The following is a 16610-nucleotide window of genomic DNA, read 5'->3' on the forward strand; positions in this document are numbered from 1 at the left end:
GTGTAGGGGGAGAGAGGAACAGACAGAGAGAAAATGACTTTACTGGACCAGCATTAAGTCAAAAAATCATACTGGAACTCTTATTCTACACCATACCCACAATTGAGCATGCAGACATGCACCAACTGGGGCCAAACGTAAGGTTAATATTTTTAAGACAGTGTTGAAATAGTACAGCACATCAGTATGCTGTCTTTGGCCTTATACATAATAAGAAATGTTTACATGTGTACACATACACATACGTATATACGTATGTGATATTTCAGGAAGATGGGATGATGGGTGCAGTGAGATTCTAAGAAAAGGGGGCATCTGGGACTAAGGTACAGAAGGGAGAGATGAGACCTTGAGCTTGGAGCTCTAGGATCTGAAAGGAACTCGTGCAGCCAGGACAGGTGGGAGGTGTGGCTGCAGAAGGAGGCAAAGCCACACCCCCAAATGCCTCCACGGCCCTTTTCAGGACCCCGCATTTTCTAGAGAAGGTGGTGGGAAGGTCTTTAAGCAGTGGAACACAGTGATTCATGGCCATTTATGCATGGCCCTCTGACAGTGTGAGGACAGGGGCTTGGAGCAGAGGCAGTGCCGGAAGCAGGTGGGTCAGGTGGAGACATCTGTGGCAATAATCTACGTAGGAAAAGTGACAATACAGGTTTAAAATAGCTTCCAATTCACCCAGTACCTCAATATAATGTCCCTTTGGAAGGCTATAGTCAAAATTTCCATGTGATTTTTCAGAACTGCCATTACTTGAAAAAATACACAAAACATATCTGAGTTCTCCAGTACAACAAACTGACCTCCAAAATCAGAGATTAGAAATTTAACAAAAAATATTTTTATTGGCTTGTAAACTGTTTTTTATTCAACATACTTTCCACCCTTTGACTTCCATTAAAAATATAAGTGTGTGGCCGGTCAGGATGGCTATTATCAAAAAATCTAGAAACAATAAATGCTGGAAAGGGTGTGGTGAAAAGGGAACCCTCCTGCACTATTGGTGGGAATGCAAATTGATACAACCACTATGGAAAACAGTAAGGAGGTTCCTTAAAAAAATAAAAATAGAACTACCATATGACCCAGCAATCCCACTACTGGGTATATATCCTGAGAAAACCATAATTCAAAAAGACACATGCACCCCAATGTTCATTGCAGCACTATTTACAATAGCCAGGTCATGAAAGCAACCTAAATGTCCATCGACAGATGAATGGATAAAGATGTGGCACATATATACAATGGAATATTACTCAGCTATAAAAAGAAACAAAACTGAGTTATTTGTAGTGAGGTGGATGGACCTAGAGTCTGTCATACAGAGTGAAGTAAGTCAGAAAGAGAAAAACAAATACCGTATTCTAATGCATATATATGGAAACTAAAAAAAAAAAAAAAAAATGGTACTGATGAACCTAGTTGCAGGGCAGGAATAAAGATGTAGACATAGAGAATGGACTTGAGGACACGGGGTGGGAGGGGGAAGATGGGGCGAAGTGAGAGTAGCATTGACATATATACACAACCGAATGTAAAATACATAGCTAGTGCGAAGCAGCCGCATAGCACAGGGAGATCAGCTCAGTGCTTTGCGATGACCTAGAGGGGTGGGATAGGGAGGATGGGAGGGAGGCTCAAGAGGGAGGGGATATGGGGACATGTGTATGCATCTGGCTGATTCATTTTTGTGTACAACAGAAACTAACACAGTATTGTGAAGCAATTATACTCCAATAAAGATCTATTAAAAAAAAAAAAGTCACTTGAGGCAGAAGCACCTGAGAGTAAACAGAGACATATGTTGACATACAATAGATTAAGTATTGTTATTCTTGAATGAATGAATATTTTGTTAATATTCTGTCATCATTTTTAATTCTATAAATATTGATAAATAACCCACATGAACTAAAGCTCTTAAATGTTCTCAGTGATTTTTAAGAGTGTAAAGTGATTTTTGGTCTCAGGACCAAAAAGTTTGAGAACTGCTGTCCAAGGACAATGCCTGGCACTTAGCTAACTGATGTCAGTGTTGGTTAAATAACAAAATAAGCAACAAATCTGATCTGGTTTCAACTTATCACATAAAAGAACTTTGTTTCTTGTTTTGCATTCATAGACAATTTAAAAGGGTCCAAGCTTTTTCTGTGTGAGACAGACATTCTGTAGGAAGATTCCAGCAGGCTTACTTGGCATTATTGCTTCATTTGATCACTTTTCAATGTGAATAAGACACTTAGGGTGCGGATGAGAATTGCTGGGGTACACAAATTCACATTTCAGATAACCCTCATATGTTGCCTAATTAAAGATCAACTATTTTTTTTTTAATCCCCTAATAGCGTGTGATGTTGGGGAAGTGAGTGCACCTCTCTGAACCTCGGTTTTCTTGTTTCTAAAATGAAGATCATAGTACCCACTCATTAAGGCTATACTGAGGATTAAATGTAAAGTGCTTAGAACAGGGCCTGGCATGTAGAAAGCACTATAAAATTGCTCTTATTATTTCTGACAACTGAATTTGCCTTGTGATTCTGATTTTTCAGCTTTATTGAAAAAGTTGTTGAATTCTGTGGAAAAATGAACATTTGTAAAGATTAAGTGTATTTAATACAGCTTAATACTTAGGGGACTGTAGATCTCAATGGCTTTAGAAAATTGATTTTGTTCAAAATATTATGTCATCTTCATGCTTAAGGATGTTCTTCATTAGAAAATAATAAATATACACTAAGTGGGAAAAAAAATCTAAGTGTGTGTGTATAAATAAATGTATATATACGCACATTCAAATTATATGTAATTACATATTTATATATCTGTGTGTGTGTGTGTGTGTGTGTGTGTGTATGTATATGTATACATACATATAAAATCTTTAGTCAGTTTTGGGGGAAATTTTAAAATTATATAACAAAGTTAATATACCTATGAAATGAAGAAATGTGCAAGTATCAGAAAATATCGTTTTTGAAATGAGGTAGAATGTGGCTGTCTATATTTGGAAAATATGGCTTTATAAATAAGTTCAATAATACAAAAGAAACTATTCTTTCCATTGATTTTTTTTTCTTTGTAACAAAAAGAACCAAAATATCATAGGGTGTTCTTATTAACTAACTTTAAACCTCTGAATGAGGCTATCAGGCAGTAAAATTCTTTATTCAATATTAATTTTATGATAATAGCATAGAAAAATTTAATACAAGTATTTTACAAAAATGTAAATTGATATTTAATATATATACTTATATATTTATATTTGACATATTCACATTTATCTTTAATAATGTAATTACTGAAGCTATTTTATATTTAAACTTCATACCAAAAAATAAAATAAACAAACTGCTTTAAGAAATTTCAAAATTTAGCTCTCTTAAATAATAACTGAGGATATGAAAGGGGAAAAAATCTCAGTGGAGTTAAGAGTGTAAGATTTTAGATCCAAGACATTTTCTCTGTTCAGACTATAAGAAGATACACAGTAGAAACTAGTTTGCAAGACATGACCTGATAGATTCTGGTGCTCAGAGTATAACAGAAATCATAACTCAGTTTTGCAACATTTATGTTAGATTACACTTACAATGTAACGTATGCCTGTAAGAACAACAGAGCAGGACCACTGCATTATAAACTAAAAACCAAGCTGAACCTTCATTTGTAAAAACTGAGGAGTAATTCAGTTTTAATTTTTTAAATCCTTCCTGTTATCCTTCATAAAACCTCAGTCTCTAATTGTAATTTTTCTAAGCTTTGATCACATTTTATTAGAGAAACTACTCAACAAAAGAGATGTACCCCAAGCACCTAGAAAAGAGTCTGGTACATGGTAGGGGCTAGATATGTATTTTTTGAATGAATAGGCAGATTCAAATGAGAATTCTGACTCCCTGATTGTCTTTTTACCCTGAAGCATTGTTAAGCCATATGAAAGACATGATTAAGACCCAATTCATTACCTACAAGATTCTAACCCAGGCATCCCCAAACCCTGGGCCACGGACTGGTAATGGTCTGCAGCCTGTTAGGAACCAGGCCGCACAGCAGGAGGTGAGCGGCCGGCAAGTGAGTGAAGCTTCATCTGCTGCTTCCCATCACTCCCCATTGCTCACATTACCGCCTGAACCATACCCCACACACCCGCCCTCCGGTCCATGGAAAAATTGTCTTCCACAAAACCGGTTCCTGGTGCCAAAATGGTTGGGGACCACTGTTCTAGCCCATTGTAGTACCACCTGGAACAGCAGCTCCCCCCAGGTTGTAGACTGAAAGACAGTCTCAATTCTGAGTCAGACAGGTGGCATTACAATCAACTAAAGCAAGCTCTGCCGCTGTATTTCTAGCATTTGAATTATCCCTGCCCCCTAAAACAGTGGAGTGCTATTCTTTCTAGGACCTCCTAGATAGGGGGTTATTTTCATAAGAAGCGGAGCATGATTCAAAGATAGGTAGTATGAAAAGTCTGAACTAAAATCGAGAGAGCTATCTGAAGTCAGACTTAAAAAATTTTGACCTTCAAAAAATTTTTTTTTGCATTCTGAACTAATGACGATTTGGTGAACAGAACACAACTAACTAGACAGCAAACTACAACACCAACCCTGCTAGATTCACATAGAGACAGAGGAGGGGGCCTCCTCCAATTTATCTCCTCACAATATCTTCATTATTAAGCTGCCCTCATCCTGAGAATCCCTTACACAGATCATTCATAAGATGTGATGGTTCCCAGTCCTTCCTGCATATCAGAAGCCAGATAAAAAAGATGATCCCAGCGCTTCACTCCAGACCAACCCAATCACACTCTGAGAATGAGCACTCATAGTTTTTAAAACTTCTGTGGGTGAGTTGATGGGCAAGAGAGGTAAGAACAACTAATGTCTCTAGGAGACCACTATAAGCATGCGAGTCAGTCACCCAAAGGGTAGTCCATCAGGCCATGTCTTTACTCACCGATTCATTCATTTAGCAAACATTTATTGTGCATCTACCGTGTGATAGCAGCGTGAGAAAATGCAAAGAAATAGTAACACTAGCAACTTTCCCCTTATTAAACACTCACACCACATGAGTATACAACCAGGTTGGCCTCATAAGTGTGCAACCAATGTAGCTGCATAGGGCCCTGGGTGTGGAAGAGCCCCGTGCTGTCACCATCTTGAAATTCCTGATAATTTTGGAACAAAGGGCTCTGCATTTTCATTTTGTTCTAGTATAGAGCTTCAAGGGCTCTATACTAGCCTGGCTTGGGATACTGAAGCTCAAATATGGCCAACCCCAGTGGGACATGCTGCCCGATTTCTTCATCTCGCCTCCATCAACAGTGTCATCAGTACAAATAAGTGAATCTTTGTTGATAACGGGGGTTATCAATGCATCTTCCTTGTGCTAAAATCCATCAGCTATTTCCTGCAATGGGTGACTTCTCACTGCCTACTCCCCTCCTCCCTGGCTTGCCACTATCTTTTCCATTCCCCGCCCCAAATGCTGCTATCTTATGGTAACAGCCAAGACAGGGTAGCAAAGATGTCACAGGAGTATATGGAAAGGGTACTCATACTCAAGTGTCAGGAAATGCCTTCTGGGCAAGTTGAGGTGTTGCCAGCCTAATTGAAGGTCAACTCAGACCCCCAGATTCCCTATACTATATTAGGTTGAAAGCTATAAGAGGCTTCGAGGAGACTAGGTCATAGCCATATTACTTCAGAGGAGGAAACAAGTACGTATCTCTGGGGCCTCCAGGAGAAGACTGTACACGAAGAGGGCTAGCAGGAGACAGGGCACGGAGGCTGAGTTAAATCATATCTCCGCAGTCCCTGAATGTTTGCGGGCTCTTTCCTTTGGGACAAAGGGAAACATAAGGAGTGACATGATCAGGGTTGTATTTTAGAAAGTTTACTGTTGTAATAGTATTTAAGGTAATTTGAAGGGGGATAAGCAAAAAGTCATGAAGAAGACATTTAAGGCTCATACAGTCCTTCAAAAATGAGGAAACAGGATTAATAATAATGCAAGATAATATTTAATGAACACTCTGTGCCAGACACTGTACCTGGATTATGCCATTCAACCCTATCAAATCCCTTTAAGATAGGTGCTTTTTATTATCCCCACGCTATTGAGGAAAAAGAGGAGGTAAAGGGACTTTAAGTAACTTGTCCATGGTTACACAGCCAGTGGCAGCAAAGGTATTATTTATTTAACTCCAGATTCAATGACTTTAAACTCCGATAAAAATCCTAACAAGATGTCTTTAACTAAAAAAAAGTTCTACAATCCGTACAAAAAATTCTAAATGTAATGTTAAAGAATGCTCTTTTAAAAAAGAACCAGAAGGGTAATGTTTTAGCAGCCTTGAGAACTCATTATAAAGCAACACCGTTTAAAACCTTTTGTTCCTGACACAAAAACAGAAACACAGATCAATAGAACAGATTAGAAAATCCAGAAATAGACTAAAGTGTTTTAAAAAATGTAACACATGATAACACAAGCTTCCCATAATAAAAAGTGTTAGGAAGAATTATTAAATAAATCAAATTGGAATAACTGGATAATAATTTGGGGACCTGATCGGGTTAGATACATATTTTACACTGTACACAAAAAAAGCCTCCACATGAATTGAGTTAATTACAAAAAAAAAAAAAAAATTGAATGACAGAAAAACCAGCAGGAGATGGAATAGAATATTTATCAGATTTGTGAAAGAACAATAACTTCAGCTTTGAAGCAGTGGAATAAATCATTAAGGAAAGGACTGACACATCTGAATACATAAAAAATTTAAAACTTCTGTACAATGAAAAAACAGCAAGACTAAAATAAAAAGGACATTATACTAAGGGCATTATTTGCATCCCATCTGACAAAAAGGGCTTTAAAACTCAAACTATATATATCTTCATTCAAATTTATAAGGAAACCATCAGACCTCAAAATACAAACATGTAAGATAGGAAAAAACAATGGATACACAGAGACGCACCATCAGTAAAGAAAAAAATAGAAAATGGTTCAAACCACCAACAATTAATACAATAAAAGCAAAACAAACTTAAGATAGTATTTTTCCCCTTTCTAAATAACATTTCCCCCCAAGCAGGCAACACCCAGTGTTGCCGCAGTTAGACAGAAGGCTTTGTACTGGTTGCTTACTGGTGGAATGCAACCTTCTTAAAAATCAGTATCACAATACACAGCCAGAGTCAGGCTCCAAACCACAGTGATTTCTATAATCAGCAATTACATACCGAGCACTTCATCTTCTGGAAATAATAAAAGCAAAAGTGGATTGAGGATGGAGATGGTCATTCATTACAGCTCACCAAGGGGAAATGATGGAAACAACCTGAACACCCCAAATTATCGGAATGGGTTTATAAATTATGACACAGACTATTATTCAGGATGAGACACTTTAAGCTATTATTTTCATAAGTTTAGTCCAAAGGGATGGAGAAAGAGACAGGGATGTATCTTGAGGGGGCAACAGTATTAAGACTGTTGCCCCCTCAAGATTAAGGTTGTCAGAGCCTGGATGTGCTTATCATTGGAGGGGAGCAATATATTAGAGAAAAAAGAAGAAGGAAAATGTGAGAAGAAGAGAGAGAGAGAAGTAAGGAGAAGAGAGGGTGGGAGGGCAGAGAAGGAGAGGGAAGTGTGTGGTAAGACTGCAGGTGGGATGAAGTCTAGACAGCAGATGCAAAGGTAAGCACAGAAAAGTTTGCTGTGGAAACGAGGAGTGAAAACGAAGAAAGAGCAACAAGAAACATGTTTGAAATGAAGACACACAGGTCAATTTTATCCTTTGAGAATTCCTCACTCAGGTGAGCTGCTCTTGGTTTGGTAGAATCCAGAAGCCCTGACCCCAGTGATGCTGTAATTCTGTAACATTTTATAACAGCATTTATTCAGTCAGCATTTAGGGTCACTTCCCAGCAACGAAAGGAAAAATGAGCAAAAGTGCCACCAGGGGGCAGGTTTGGCACTGGCAAAGGGACTTCAAAGACAACGTGCAAAAATATATATATATTTTTTCTTTCAGCACAGGATCCATTCTTTGTTTTGCAACAATAAATATTGCATCAAGTCCAGAGCAATTCCTTAATGGATATGAATTTCGCTCAGGTGTGCAAGAAATGTCACAGTACTTTATATCCTTTAAATAAAATTAAATCCAACCTCAAGCCGCTATCCTACTAGGTCAGGTTAAAAGTCAATTTCAGTCATTAACATGGCTCCCGCAGCCTCATTGGATCCTGCAGAGGTTCTTGGGGGTCTCAGCCAGGGCTAATATTTAGGTCATTGGTTCAATATGGTTCAATGCTTATGGTCTGAACCAACATGATCCCTTGATAGGCTGTGACTCGTTAGGAATGGGCAGACATTCCATCACCTGGAAAACACACACACACACACACACACGCATGCACGTGCACACACACACACACACACACACACACACCTCCTTAGGGCACTCAGAGAAGGAAAGCTGGGATTCATCCTTATCTTTAGAGCTCTTGTCTCCAGCACACCCCTTTCTGCTCCTCTCTCCTGTGCCTGCCTCTCCGCCTCCAGACTCCTCGCCTTCCTCTATGGGTTTCATCTCTGGCCAGCTGAGGCTTTCAGAAAATCTAGGAAGACAGATGTCTTCAAGGCTACAGAAGCCTCAAGAGAAGCATGGAGCCCAGAGGCCAGGTCCAGTGCTCAGGAAAGGAGAAAACACAAGAACATCAAAAGAACAGCAAACACCCGTATATCCTAATTGTATTGCCACATTGACCACAAGACCACAGTTCTTAAAACCCCGTTTACAAGTCTGACAGCATGCAACAGTGAGTTTTCTTTTTCTGGTAGATGACACAGAACTCTGACATCTCTCAAAGTTCATGGCGGGCTGGGACTGGCTAACAGATTAGCTGCCCTGGGGGAACAAAGACAAAGATGGGCACACCCTCAACTCAAGGAGCTTCTGGTGACACATAAAGAGAAACAGGTGATAGGGCACTAATGGATTTAGGTAAGAGTTGCAAACTAAAAGCCTGAAGGCCAGAACCCGCCAACCTTAGTAATTTTTCACTTGCCAACATTTAAAACATTAAAAGCAAAGGACGGTTTACATAAGTTTCTATAAATCTAGCATCTCTTTAAAAATAAGAAGACCTGGCAACCCAGACCTGCATTTCCACATGGCAGCCATCATTAGGAGCTGAGTAGAGGCTGCTCCCTTTAGCTGGGGCCACTGCTTTCCAGTTGTCCACAGTCCCCACCACTCCCTATTGTGTTATGCCCCGTCTACTTCCCTCATGTATGCTACTGGCCTAGCTTCTATAGGTTTTGAGTCTGTAACTCCTGACTGAGTGAACTAAATAAAATTATACTCAGGGTAAGTGTTCCATGAAACTAATTAAGCTTCTGCATTTCTTCAATTCGCACTCTGATAGATCTGGAAATTCAGAATTATTTCAGATGGGCCTGAAGATTTGAGCAGAGACTGAAGAAACTGTTGTATTTAAGTGATTAACTTGGTTCACATGCAAATGTTACAGACAAGGCCAGCCATACTCCTGGCATCAAGTAGACTCGTTGTTTGTGTGCCAAAGAGTAAACCCAAGGCACAAAAAGATACTTGTGAAATGCAGCTTTAGCTCTGTTCTTTGGCCTCATTTCCCATTACTGCTACCTTGAGTGCCCCATGGAGTGTGCGCTGGTGTGAGTGAGCTACAGGAGGCCACACCCATGGACATTCCTCTCAGACCCAGTCCTGTCCTGACCTCAGGTCCAGGACAGTTCAGCCCCAGCCTGCAGAGACACCCAGCTTCATTTTGCTCAATTTTAACTTTCAGTAGATCATTCCAAGTTTAGAACTTCTTGCACAGTCAATAAACTTAGGGGAGAAAAATAAAGGAAAGAAAAAATAATTCTTTGTTGAGGACATCTGGACTTGTCTGGCTTTCCTGGGGATTCAAGTAACTATCCATGGAAATTCCTCTCTATGTGTCTGAAAATAATGTTTAAAAGACTAAAAAGCAACATATGAAATAAATAAATTAACAACACCAATTTGGCAAATGTATTCTACATGTTGAAAGGTGTTGTTGAATACAAAGGACAACTCATGTGAACTTCCCCATGGTACACGCATATCCAACAAGGATGCTGTTGGAATCTTTTACTGCTTGAAATTTTATTGATCCAATGGAGTAGAGCTATTTAGAAAGACTAGGAGTAAACAACTGGGGAAGAGAGATGGGCATAAAAGCTATAAGACAGAGTATCCCATGTCCTTCAACAGAAGGGACACCCAGCTTCCCCAGCTGATTTCTGAAGAAGGCCATACACACAGGACTTACCTAAGTAGCTCCTTGACCCTTAATTACACAGAAGAAACTGATTACAACTAGTAGAATATCTGACAGATTGTAGAAAATAACATCTCTCCCTGAGAGAATAGTTAAAAGAACAGCATTTTATCTCAGGTCTTAATAATTTGGGGAAAAATAATATAGTATCTGCAAGAAATAGTATATTAAGTATTTAGTACATTAAGCATTTTCAAAATCGACATCCCAGCCATCATCAGAAGGAGAGAGTCTCAAGTCACACTCAGAAATATTTTATTTTAAGACACTTCTATATTACATTCTCCTTAAATATATTTTTTTAAAGTAGAGCTTTAAAATGAGGGATATCCACTAGCAAACAGGATTTTTGAAGATGTTATAATTTCTATATCACAGGGTTAAAAAAGAAACTCATCTTTGAAAATTAAAAAAAAAAACAAAACACTGTCACACCTTTAAAGAAACAGGTTTTTTTTTTCACGATCCAAAAACGAGTGCTTGATAAGCAAATGTCACAGATGATGAGGGAAACAAAATCAGAATCAAAGTCCTCAAAATACACAGAAGACCTCAAAATGTGTATGGACTCATATGCACTCATGTGAACACACATGCACACACACATACACACACACAGAGGAAACAAGTGAAGCACAGCCAGGGGCCCTGAGGCCCTCCCTGATGCAAACCCAGAAAGTGGGCATCCGTGAAAGCACACAACCCTAGCCAGTCAGTCTACGCTGTCTCATCTTCAAGTGCCGTTCATCAGAAACCCGCCAGGGAGAACACTAGATTCTCTCCAAAGATATCTGGAATACCGTATCAAGTTATATCACCAAATAAGCAATACAACAAACCCATCTAGTAGTTTCTAAAAGATTTATTCTTTGCCTACTGTTGAGGAGAAATGAGCCTATTATAAATGTCTAACATTAGTCACAAATCTGCAGGTGAGTGAATGAAAAAAAAGTTGAAATGACCATGCTTAAGTACAAAAAGACACCTTGGTAATTACTTTTAAGAATGTAAATTATGTTGGTGGAATGCAGGACTGTTTATGAAATGCTGACAAAAGAGGAAATCTTCTGCATCAGAACATTGAGTAATGATGAAATAAAACAAACTGATGAAATTTTCAATTACATTCTCTGGGTCTTATGCTTTCAGCTTTATCTTTGCCCTCTCTCCCCAGCTCCCTCGCCCTCCATACCTGATCACCAAGTGAGAAGAAACAAACATACATAATCTTATTTGGGGCAGTCACCTTAGCGAATGAAGTCTACCTCGACCACAGAGTAGGCAGCTTTCAGGAAGCCCTGGGAAGCCTGCTGAAGCTCTCACTGTGGACCCCAGGGGCAACGTCTCTGAACTTGAAATCAGTGCAGATAGTGTAGGTGTTTCAGTAAGGAGATAAGGAGAGAGAAAAAGAGAAGTAGGAAGGGAAGACAAATTATATACTACATCTGGGAGCAAGTCATGAGAGAAAATAGTTTGCAAACTAATTGATTTGACTATGGTATAATCATGGTCTCCAAACAAGACAATCCCTTTGGTATAAGAAGAAAAGATTAGAGTATCTCTGAATAATTAAATATTTTAAATCTATCCTTAAAAAAACTTATTTTGTGCATTTTTTAAATGTACATACTATATTTAAAAATGAATACATGTAGATAATTTAAAACAATAAACACATATTGGGGTAAATACTCAATTAAAAAAACATTTTTTAACTATTAGGAGATTGTGGTCAAAACCTGGATAACCTTTGCCTGGATAAACACTCAAGGAACTCTAAGGCTTCGTTGGGTCAATTATTCTATACTTTGGTTTATTATTATTATTATTGTTGCTGCTGTTATTATTATTTTCACAAAAGCAATATATATTAATTGTAGAAAATTAAGAAATTGCAGAGGAATACAAAAGAAAGGAACAATCATCTGTAACTCTATTTCTAAAATAGTTTGGTACCCCTTATCTAACCACATATACAATATTGTATATGTATATAAATCTCTATGTATATACAATATAGTGACTGTTCTATAACTTATTTTTTCAATTAATAATAAATTATGAATACATTATTTTGGAAGAAAATTTTAATTGTCTATACACTACAAATTTGCATATAAATTATGTACCACATTTTAATCAATTCCCTATAGTTGAATATTTAAGTTTTTAAAATTTTCTTGCTTTTATAATCCCTGAGGAACAGACATGGAGGCCTCTGGATGCGAAGCAGAATGAACTAGATTTTATACTGTGGACCAGCCATTCTCAAGGAAATGGTATTACACCTCCAGGGAATATCTTCAAAATTTGGACAGATGTTTTTGGTTTTCATGATGTTGGGAGTTGCTCCTTGTGTTTAGAAGGTGGGGAACAGGGATGCCAGCTGCCTTGCACCGTGGAGAGCAGTCCTGAGCCAGGAAGAGCTGCCCCATGTCCTGTACGACTTTGAAATGTCCTGCTGTAAATGCAGGAGGCCAGGAGCCTGATTACAATTATGCAAGCCCAGAACTTCACTCTGGTTTACATGCAAATGCAAACTATTCTGTGCCCATTTTAAATAAACATTAAGTTTTCTACTACCATATAAATCAAGGGGAAAATGTTTTCTTCAATGCTTTACCAAGAATTGTGCACCTTTTTTGAAAATTATGTCACTAACATCACCCCATTCCTATTACTGGCATCAGCAACATCACCTACTTCTAAGAGTCTGCGTTTGAAGATGGCTCACATTCACAGTGATTCTAAAAGGATGTGTAAGCATCTTATCACTTCCTTGTGTCTTCTAATATTGTCATGCCAAACGTTTGTGTAATGAAATACATATCTTTATTATAAAGATTATTTTTCCGTCATATGACATGTAAGGCCTTCTATTGCCTTTTACAAAATGCCATGTAGGTAGGTCCTATTTTCTATTGGTTTCATCTTAGGAGAATAAAGAGAACATTAACAGCATTTATTATAAACAGTGGTCATTGGTCGATCGGGTTGAAAGCTGCGAGTGTAAAGAGTGTAAAGCATTCGGAGGCTTCCAGCAGGAAAATGACAAGATAAAACAGGGCTGCAGGTATGACTGTGCAGAGAGGAAGGAAAATAAACAGGAGGCAGAGACCAGAAAAGAAGCGAGTACAATCTGGGCAGGGAACTAATGAAGACCTAGAATGCCGCAATGCCTGAGAAAACCAAAAAGAAGAACTTTCATGGAGGACATTTTAAAAAGAGGAGTTGCTGGAACTCAGTGGTTGAACATAGTGTCAGAGAGGGGTTGTCACAGCATCAGTAGACAGCAGAGTGACTGTGTTCTCAGAAATAGTCTCACGTGTGTGCTCACACGCACACACGCACGTGCACACACACACACACACACACACACCCAAACTCCAGGTTCTTTATGAAATAATCCCGCTCCCCTCCTGCTGCCAAAGGGAAGACTTATCACACCACTGATTCTGAAATCTGACAGCTCCGCCTGACATGAGTCTGAATTGGCGGGGAGAAGCCTTATTCGGTTTATTTATTTGTTTGTGATTCTCCATCCAAGATAAATCCTGAAACAAATTTCAAGTGTGCTTTAAGTACACTCCAGGTTATAAATGATATACTTGCATTCTCATACTACAGTAAGCATGAAACCACATAGATCAACAGCAGATATATATGCCTCCCTTCCTTGCCAAATTCACGCACACACACCCATGCCAAGAGAGAGGATAAAAGGAAACTAAGACAGAACCAATGATGATTCATCTGCAGCATACATGTTTAGGAATCAGAAGCAACCAGAACGATTAAAATAATATGATATTAGACTGGGCAAGGGCCCCATGGTTCTAAATGGCAGAAAAGTGTTTCCAAAATGAAGGGATGGAGAATCACGTATGTCAATCATGAGAGAACCGATGCTGGAGAATACTGGGGAGAGAAGAGACTGTCCTGATTCATATTTGATCTCCAGTTAAGATTAAAAGTGTATTATATGCTGATTTATCTGATTTTAGCTTATATAGCCATCCTCAATTTTAAATTTTCTGAGACTAGATAATGTAAGTATTTCTTTAAACAATGGAAGAGTGAGTCCATAGTATCCCCAAACATAAAGAGACTATTTAGTTATCCTGATCCGTGTCCATGCAACAGTAATGAGTCCATAAAACACGAATATCACCTTCTCGGTTGCTTTTCTTAACAATCAGAAAGTGAGAAGGATGGCAGCCATATCCTTCTCAATGTCACCAAACAATGCCTGATGCATTCCATCAAAGTGCAAAATGTCCCTGGAAACACCACCATTAAATTCACACATTGTTTCTTTTTGAGTCACTTACCATCTGAAATGTATTCTTTAGCACTTTCTCATTTACATTGTGTGACAAAAAGACAAGCCAGATCCAAGGACCATGCTAACTGCCTGAAATGGCCAATGGAGGGCTTGTCTAGGCAAAGGCACAGGTAACTCTGTCCCTCTCTCCCCATCTCTGCTGCCTGACCTCAGGTTTAACAAGAGGTAAGATATTTATATATTGAGTATGTACTGTGCTACCTTGCAGGAGGCTAAATGAGCCACAAAGAAACAGAAAGTGGCCTGAGGCTAAAGAAGATGCTGCAGGTGAGGATCCAGGTGGCTATGACTTAAAGGCCATGGTCTTCCCACCTCTCCCTAACTAGGCACAAATTCCAAGCACCTTGTCATGGAAGATGAGGCCTGCATGTGCTCCCCTTCCTGCTGCTCTTGTCCTACTCCTAGCACTGCCCCCTGCCCCACTGTGGTCTTCGATCACACCCTCCCCTCTTAGCCTCTGGGCCATGATGTTGTGATTCTTCCTGGAACCCACTTCTTCACAGTTGTCACTGACTCAAACCTACTTATTGTCCAAGACTCCAATCTAGTGTCACACTTCGGGGTAGATATCCTTTCTCTCTGCCTTTACAGGGTTTCTCTTCATCTATGCACCTACTAGTTACCTTGTGATGATCTCTTTACTCATCTGTCTCCTAGAATACGAGCTTCCCAGGGCAGGGACCAAGTCTCTTTGATGTTTATATCTCTAGTGCCCGGCAGAGTGAGCGCTGAATGTCTGTCCCTTGCATGACTGGGAAGTTTTTCCTTTTCTTCTAGAGAGCAAGGAGAAGGGCTAGCACCTATCAAAGCTGTTAAAACTATCATTGATTTCCACACTGAGGGTAAGGAGGGGTTTGCAAGTCACATTTAGTTCAATGATCAGTTGAAATTCATTGCTGACATTTCCTTTCTTTTTTATCACATAAGCCCCTTGGTGGAAAGAACAGAAAGTCTCACACTCACAAAGGGTACCAGATTTAGACTTTAACATTATCTGCTAGTGAAGTGATGCAAGCAGTCACAGACATGCACCAGCAGAGCTGAAGGAAGAAGCCATTCATCATACGACATTAACCATTACCAGATCACGTGCTCTGAAATGCACTGTGAATTAGAACTTCTGACAAATTCTACCACTCTCTTGCAAACAACACAATTATTTTGAATTTGTGTGTGTCAAGTATGTTGATTTGTTTTAACAAATGCTCACAACTGTTTGGCATGTCATTAACTTTTAATATACTAAGAACAACCTCTCTAGATCCTCAAGAAGTTCTTGCAAGTACCAAATTATTTATAGGATCAATAGACAATGGGCATTGAATCTATTCCATCCAAAGGAAAAAATGCAATATCCTTATCACTCACCAAATGAAGTTTTGCCCAGAATTCAGGTCCTTCCTCCATCTCTCTGAGGCTCGGTGGAATGTACCAAAAGCAAACATTGGCATATTCAGGCTGAAGATGAAGAAAGTTTGAAAGTTTTTAATTAATCTTAGAATGCAATTCAACTCTTAGCTAGTTTCTTTCAGTCATCATGTGTGTCTTACATTGATAACATCAGAATCTGATAGATTAGACATCCATTCAACCTTACTTTTGATAACAGCTTATTGAGTAATTTTCTTCTCAGTTGGGTGCACCGAGAGAGTGCTCTCCCCTCTGGGTAAGGGATGTGCACAAGATCAAAAATAAACATAATGAAGTTTGAAGCTAACTCAACCCAGCTCTAACTAACCATTAGTTAGCACCTGATACACATATACCTAGAGATACCCTGGTTCATCCCTCTTCAACCCTAATCCTTTAAGTTATATCTCATACCACCATATCCTTCAAATAATTTCTTCTCTACTTAAGGTGGCCAAAGTTGTCTTCTATTACCTGCTACA

At 38.9% G+C, this 16610-nt stretch overlaps 1 protein-coding gene across 4 annotated transcripts in view; it reads right to left on the bottom strand.

Moving 5' to 3' along the window:
- The window catches only part of GADL1 (glutamate decarboxylase like 1), a 181804-nt gene that overhangs the window by 55231 nt on the left and 109963 nt on the right, over nucleotides 1-16610 (bottom strand). For 3 of the 4 annotated variants that reach the window (XM_082415122.1, XM_082415120.1, XM_082415123.1), the window contains one exon: nucleotides 16087-16176. In XM_082415122.1, coding sequence (XP_082271248.1) covers nucleotides 16087-16176 — 90 coding nt within the window. Of the gene's footprint in view, nucleotides 1-8472; nucleotides 11725-16086; nucleotides 16177-16610 lie in introns of those variants that run through there. The other variant, XM_082415121.1, reaches the window with a different exon arrangement.

This window comes from Balaenoptera physalus (assembly GCF_965194825.1).
Source record: "Balaenoptera physalus genome assembly, chromosome: 11".
Lineage (NCBI taxonomy): Eukaryota > Metazoa > Chordata > Mammalia > Artiodactyla > Balaenopteridae > Balaenoptera > Balaenoptera physalus.